The sequence below is a fragment of the Gekko japonicus genome, unplaced genomic scaffold (assembly GCF_001447785.1).
Source record: "Gekko japonicus isolate JY-2015 unplaced genomic scaffold, Gekko_japonicus_V1.1 scaffold3668, whole genome shotgun sequence".
Lineage (NCBI taxonomy): Eukaryota > Metazoa > Chordata > Lepidosauria > Squamata > Gekkonidae > Gekko > Gekko japonicus.
In genome coordinates, this window is record NW_015168769.1 from 46,348 (window position 1) to 54,009 (window position 7,662).

Sequence of the window (7,662 nt, forward strand, 5' to 3'; positions counted from 1 at the left end):
AAGCCCCACACTGGTGTGAGCAGCCAGCCTGTTGTCCCCAGCTCATCGTCCACCCAGCGATTCGAAAGCTTCGGCGAGTAGATAAAATGGGAACCACTCCTTAGAGAGGGTGGGCACGCCAACCTCCCTTGTGGGAGGGGGTTAGCTGATGGTCGGACGTCCTGGTCGAGGCTTGGAAGGCGAAACAGCTTCTCGGCTATGAAAGAATCCCTGCAATGATGTTCCGGCCAGGCGGTGGCAGTGTGGCGATTGACATACGGTTCCTGAGGCCTGGCCAACACGCAGCCATGCGGAAAACGACGGAGCCAAGCCAGAAGACGTCTACACCGGGCAGTGACGGCGCATGCAATTAAAAATGAATATATGTTGTCTTCCCTATCCCCTACAAACATTGTTAGTCCCTTGTCTATATTGAGTAATTATACATCGCTTTGAGCCCATTGGGGAAAGCGATTAATAAATGGAAAGTATTATATTGTTATTATTATAACAAAGTTTTATTCAAGGTACAAGCTTTCATGTGCATGTATCCAAAGAAGTGTGCGTGCACACGGAAGCTTATATCTTAAATAAAACTTTGTTGGTCGTAAAGGTGCCGCCGGACTCAAACTTTGTTCTTTGGTTACAGTAGCCTATTTTATTCGTATGGCCTCCAGTTGTGATCAGTTTAATCTGCTAAAGCTTTAATTTATCATCTAAGAATTAAATAATTTGTGGGAGTGTGGGTCAAGGCTACACCGTATGGGGTAGAGAGTGTAGGTGGGTGCTTACGTTCCAGTGCCTTACTGTAAGGGGCAATGCAAAAAGACAATATTAAAGATTATATTCAAGCAATGAAACATTCATTTTGTTTGGTGTTCCCTCCGTGATCCCTCCTTCCAGCCCGGTGTTTTAGCTGTTGTTTTTATGTTTTTGTATGTATTTTAGTTCTGGTTTTAATGAAGTGTTTTGCTGTTGTTACTTTTAATGGTTTTTAAGATGCAACTTTATTACGTCTGTTTTGATAGCTGGCTTTGTGGCCTTCATGAGGGCAGAAAGGTGGGGTGTACTTTTTGTGAAACAAATAAAATGAATACTGAATGGCCGCTGTTGTTCTTTAAATGACTGGACTCTCTTCCCTGTATAACTTTTTCAAAAAGGCTTCCAGGTCCGCAGAGGTTTTGGTAATAAGCTATATTTATAGAAGAGGTGAGCAGTGAGTCACGAAAGTCCCCTGCCACATATTTTGTTAGTCTTTAAAGGTGCTACGGTTAGTCTTTAAGGGAGCCAGTGTGGTGTAGTGATTAGGAGCATGGACTCTAATCTGGGAGAGCCAGGTTTGATTCCCCACTCCTTCACATGCAGCTGCTGGTGTGACCTTGGGTCAGTCATAAGTTCTTTCAGATATGTTCTCTCACGAGCAGTCCTCGAAAGAGCTCTCTCAGCCTCACCTACCTCACAGGCAATGCTCCCTCTAAGCTGTGGAGTCTTGTGAGCAAAAATTCTACTCTTTGAACATAAGAACATAAGAGATGCCAATGTTGGATCAGGCCAAAGGCCCATCCAGTCCAACACTCTGTGTCACACAGTGGCCAGAAATACCAGGTGCCATCAGGAGGTCCACCAGTGGGGCCAGGACACTAGAAGCCCTCCCACTGTTGACCCCCCCCCAAGCACCAAGAATACAGAGCATCCCTTGCCCCAGACTGAGAGTTCCTACCTATACCTTGTGGCTAATAGCCACTGATGGACCTCTGCTCCATATGCTTATCTAATTCCCTTTTGAAGCCGTCCATGCTTGTAGCCACCACCACTTCCTGTGGCAGTGAATTCCAAGTGTTAATCACTCTTTGGGTGAAGAAGTACTTCCTACTGGCATTAAAGTTGTGAGCGAGCGATTTGGCTACTGCATCAGTTTGCTCTTGAACCATCCTTCCTGAGCTAAGACAAAAATGTGTGAGGCTAAAAAACTGTGCGAGCTCACACTAACTCAGCTTAGAGGGAACACTGCTCACAGGGTGTCTGTTGCGGGGAGGGGAAGGGAAGGAGATTGTAAACCACTCTGAGATGACTCCTCCTCCTCCTCCTCCTCCTCTTTCTCTCTTGCTCTTTTCTACAGTATTTATAGACATAATCCGTGTATGAACTGTTGAAAAGGAGTATTGTTTGTCAATTGGAAGTCCTTTGACCAGGCCTGCAGGCCAGGGGTCCCTCACCTTTCTGAGCCCGTGGGCACCTTTGGAATTCTGACACAGGGTGGTGGGTGCAGCCACAAAATGGCTGCCGTGGGAAGCAGCATCAGCCACACAGAGGAAGCCGAAGGGCAGGGGAAACGTTTGAAAAACGTGCAGGGGAAAAGGAAAGAGAGAGAATAAGACGAAGACTGTGGCGGCAGCTGCTGCCGAGACAACATTATTTCAGTCTGCACAGCCCATCAGATGTCCATTGGCCAATCAGAAGCCCAGCTGGGTAAGAGCCCCACCCACTTTCTGAAAACACTCGGCGGATGCCAGGGTTTCCACGAGCGCCACATCGGGGACTCCTGCTGCCAGCCTTCCAAGAGAAGGCCTCATAGGCCGGACCTGGCAAGCAGACCCTTGTCCCAAGTCCGTTTATGCAGAGGTCAAGGCCACTTCTTCCCTCCCGCAGGCTGGACCAAAGCGAGCCTGACCAGCAGGAACTGGAGGCGGCCGTGGCTGAGACGCAGGAGCACCTGCAGCGGCACAACTTCTTCCCGGACGGCGACATGCAGGCGGCGTTTCTGCAGCGGGACAAAGACGGCACGGGACTCCTGGACAAGGCGGACTTCCTGGAGCTCTGCGACTGCTTTAAAGTCCCAGCCGACGACCCGCTTTTCCAGAAGGTAGCGCATAGGAGAAAAGCCGCCAGGTTCACATTCCGTGGGGCGTGCTCCTAAGCAGACGTGTGGTTAGATTGGCTCGACTCAAGCCCAGGAGCACCTCAGAGACCAATGAGGTTTCTTGGGGGTACAAGTGTTCGAGAGTCAACGCTGCCGTCCTCAGGTACCTAACGAAAATCTGGTGGGTCTCTGAGGGGCTCCCGGATTCGAATCTAGCTGTTCTCCCGAAGAGCAGCATGGCTGGCCTCTGACACTGTCTTCATGCTTTGGGACTGTACCCTTCCAACGTAGTCAGGTGGGAAGGAGCAGGTAACGTGGCAAGAAAGACAACGGCTCTTTTATTATCGAGCCGAGGGGCTGAATACGAAGCGCCAGGGAGAGGGAATCCCCGCGATCAGGGGAACCTGCCAAGGAAACCATCGTACAGTCCCCACCAGATACACTGTGGTAATTGTGGGCTAGAGCCAAGCCAGTTTGGACAGGCTCTGAGCAATGCCCCCTCTAAGCTGTGGTGCCTTGTGAGCAAAAATTCTACTTTGTGAGCTACCAGCGCTAAAGTTGTGAGCAAACGATTTGGCTGCTGCCTAAGATAGTTTGCCCTGGAGCCCTCCTTCCTGAGCTAAGGCAAGAACATGTGAGCCGGAGGGTAAAAGACTGTGAGCTAGCTCACACTAACCCAGCTTAGAGGGAACACTGACTCTGAGTATAGGCCAAAAATGTTTTGGACCTTAGAAGTAAAAAATAGCACACAGTTGCATGTGAAAAAGAGAGAGAGAGAGAGAGGGCAGAGAGAGAGAGCTTAGACGAACGTATAATGTACTTTCTGCATATGGAGATACTGATGTGGGACTTACCCCCGCCTCTCCCTGGAGGTCTGCCCCGGAGGCTGGGAAGAGCCCCAGGATCAGTCTGCAACTGCCCTATTTCATCGAATCATAGAGTTGGAAGCAATGCTCCCTCTAAGCTGTGGAGTCCTGTGAGCAAAAATTCTACTCTGTGAGCTCCTGGCAATTAAAGTGGTGAGCGAGCGATTTGGCCGCTGCATCAATCAGTCTGCTCTGGAGCCATCCCTTCCCGAGCGAAGGCAAAAATGTGTGAGCCAGAGGCTAAGAAACTGTGAGCTGGCTCACACTCACTCAGCTTAGAGGGAACACTGGTTGGAAGGGACCTCCGGGGTCCAACCCCCTGCACAAGGCAGGAAACTCAGAAATACCTCCCCCCCCCCCAAACACCCAGTGACTATGAAGATGACAAAAACCCTCCAGGATCCCCGGCCAAACTGGCCTGGAGAAAAATGGCTTCCTAACCCCAAAAGTGGCCATCAGCATTTCCCTGGGCGCGTAAGAAAGGGCCACGGGAACTAAGCCCTGAGGCAACCCTTCCTGCCCCTCCCTTCTCAGGATCTGTCTGAGTTCATAGATTCAGCATTGCTGTCAAAAGGGCATCTAGCCTCTGTTTGAAAACCTCCAAAGAAGGGGAGCCCGCCACCTCCTGAGGAAGCCTGTTCCACCGAGGAACCGCTCCCAACTGTCAGGAAGTTCATTTTCAAACTGAAACGTAACAGTGCAAGAGAGGTAGCTTCCTCTTCCCGTAAGCTGCCATACTGGAGCCAAACAGGGGTGTCAGGACTAGGATCCGGTTCGAATCCCTACCCTGCTAAGGAAGCTTGCCTTGGGCCATTCCGTCACTCTTAGCCTAAACCTACCTCACCTACCTCACAGGGTAGCTGTGAAAATAGAACGGAGAGGCGTTGCCTTGGAAGACGTAGGCCCCCTTTTGGTCACCACTGGGGATAATGATGGGGTATAAATAAAGTCAGTGAAACCTAACACCACAGACCCCGTAGTCAGAAATCTGCAGTCAAATTTCAGTTCTGAAAGTGACCTCTCAGGTGTGTGTATGGGGGGTGGGGTGGGGTTTCTTCCTGCCACAGAAAGTAGATGTTGAACAAGTATAAAGCCAACAGTCGTGATAGTCTGACCCACAATCAAACAGTCATAAGACTTATAAAGAATGCTGTTTATGTATTGCAATCTAAAGCACTATAACATGAGACACAACGTCGTCTCCGGATTACATAACGACGTTTCAAAAAAATGAATCTTCTTCAGGAGATATTCTGTGGTGTACAAAAATACAATTTTTAGAATATGTGCTACACCAATAACAAGAGACAAGAGACAATACAATAATCTTAGTGCTTACTTACATAGTGGTGCCAAAGCTCTCAGTAATATTACTATGTTACAGATTCTTAAGACTTGTCTAACATTTATGAAACTGAGAGCTTTGGCACCACTATTTTTGTACACTACAGAATATCTCCTGAAGAAGATTCATTTTTTGAAACATTGTTATGTAATCCGGAGACGACGTTGTGTATCATTTTATAGTGCTTTAGATTGCAATACATAAACAGCATTCTTTATAAGTCTTATGACTGTTTGATTGTGGGTCAGACTATCACGACTGTTGGCTTTATACTTGTTCAACTCATTGGGTCGTGTGTGTACAGATGCTAGATGGCCATTTTCTGCTAGGAGACTCGGTGGGTTGATTCCTCGGGCCCTCGGGGGTCTCCAACGACACCCACACTTTAACAGCTAAGATGATCGCTTACCCCAAGCAAAGGCATTTTCCCCAAGAAGCTGGCTTTAGGAAAAACACAGCCTTGGGTTTGGCCGTTCCTGCAGTGGGACTCGGGCTGCAAGGAGGGAGCCCAAATGCTGGCCTGAAATACCCCCCCCCGGTCATGATTCATTATTGTAAGTGGAACTTAGAAAAGGCAAAGAAGAAGTGCAGGCTGGTTCTGTTGAGTCTGTAAGTACTCAAGTCATGCTTTCAGGCCTTTTCCTATCCCATGTTAAAACCAGGGCTATTTTTGGGCAGGAACGCACAGGAATGGAGTTCCAGCTGGCTCCTGAGTTGGCCACGCCCAGCAGGAACTCATTAGCATAATAGGCCACACCCAACAGCAGAAACTCATTAGGATTGGCTACATTAGGGGTGTGTGGCCTAACATGCAAAGGAGTTCCTGCTACAAAAAAAGCCCTGGGTCTTGACCACAAACAAGGTAAACAGAATAAGAAGCAAAAGGTGGGTGTGGCTGGATGAGCACACTTCTCGTAACTCATATGCTAATGAGCTGTGCTGTCAGGGGTGTGGCCTAATATGCTAATATGTTTCTGCTGTTGGGTGTGGCCAATTAAGCTAATGAGTTCCTGCTGGGCTTTTTCTACAAAAAAAGCCCTGGTTAAAACAAAACACACAGTTCTGATATACTGCTGTGTCTTCATATATTTGTTTAAATCATATACTTAAATAGACAATAAAGACCCTCGTGTATCTTACTAATTATAGCACATTGATAACAAAAACCTAAAGAACAATATATATCTTGTAGAAAAGTCCACAGCTACGGAGACAGATATACAGACAGGACTCAATGCCGTAGACTATCTTGCTTTCTGATGAGGGACCGAGGAGAGATGCAGCAGCCGTCAGTGCCGATGTCGGAGGCCGTTTCGCTTTCCGAAAAGAGATGCAGCAAGCATCAAAGCGACACGCCTCCTAGGCAGAAGTTGGCGTGTTTCGAGAAATTCTTCAGGCAGATTATTTTTTCCTGGAACCCAAGCTCACAATGCTACAATGCCCAAGTCAAACAACTCTGTAGAAGGCTCATCTGGTGCTTATATGCCTGGAAAAGTTCAGTGAAAGGTAGCAGAAGACTAAGAGTAATGCTAAGGAGAAAAACAAAGTTATGTTCCAGGGAAAAGTGTGTTGCTTTGATGCTCGCTGTATTGAATCCTGTCTGCATATGAAGACACCCTAGCATATCAGAACTGTGTGTTCTGTTTTAACACAGTGTGTTTCCACGTTTGCTCAACCTTGCCGTGTTTCCCGTGTGTTTGTTGCTTTTTCCTATCCCAGTCAGATGGGAGAGGCAATGGTTAGTGTCTGACTAGACCTGGGGAGACCCGGTTCCAATCCCCTCTCCACCAGGAGCTTTTTAAAAAAAGAGGCTCATCTGGGTTCCAGGAAAAAGTGTGCTGCTTTGATGCTCGCTGTATCGAATCCTGTCTGCATATGAAGACACAGTAGCATATCAGAACTGTGTGTTCTGTTTTAACACAGTGTGTTTCCACGTTTGCTCAACCTCGCCGTGTTTCCCGTGTGTTTGTTGCTTTCCCTATCCCAGTCAGATGGGAGAGGCAGTGGTTAGTGTTTGACTAGACCCGGGGAGACCCGGTTCCAATCCCCTCTCCACCAGGAGCCGGTCACTCTCTTAGACTAGCCTACCTCCCATGGCTGTGGGGAGGATAAAGTGAAGAATCACAGATACTGCCTGCAGCTCCAGGAAGGAAGGAGGGGGTGAAGTGTAAGCGTCAGAGACAGGAACATACCTTGCCTCAGCAACAGTTCAGATTCTAAACAAACACGAGAAGACTTCTATCCAGGCCCATAGTTCTAGTGGGGCATTTCGGGGCCTGGCCCCCTGACTTCCTGCCAAGGCCCCCCCAACTCCCAGCCCCCTGGCTCTCTGGGACACCCGGAGGACTCCCCACCGCCGTCCCTTCCCCAAGCGTGGCTTGCTTCCCATGTAGGCAAGAAGAGCACGCATGCCGCAAGTGAGTTTTTAAAATTTTATTTTTCATTTTGTGACGTCCGTGCCCCCTGATTTATTTAAAGACCCCCTGAATGACAAAATCCTGGCCTACGGGCCTGCTTCTGTCATCTCTGTTAGTCTCTCTGCAACTTTGCAGAGTTCCGGGAAGACCATGAGAGACCTGTAGGGCTTTCAAACGGCTCCTCCCTCTCGCCAC

At 48.5% G+C, this 7,662-nt stretch overlaps 1 protein-coding gene across 1 annotated transcript in view; it reads left to right on the top strand.

Annotated features, from left to right (window-relative positions):
• EFHC1 (EF-hand domain (C-terminal) containing 1) overlaps positions 1 to 7,662 on the top strand; it is a 29,759-nt gene that overhangs the window by 21,336 nt on the left and 761 nt on the right. The window contains exon 10 of the mRNA XM_015415668.1: positions 2,629 to 2,842. Within this exon, the coding sequence (XP_015271154.1) occupies positions 2,629 to 2,842 (214 nt within the window). The remainder of the gene's footprint in view (positions 1 to 2,628; positions 2,843 to 7,662) is intronic.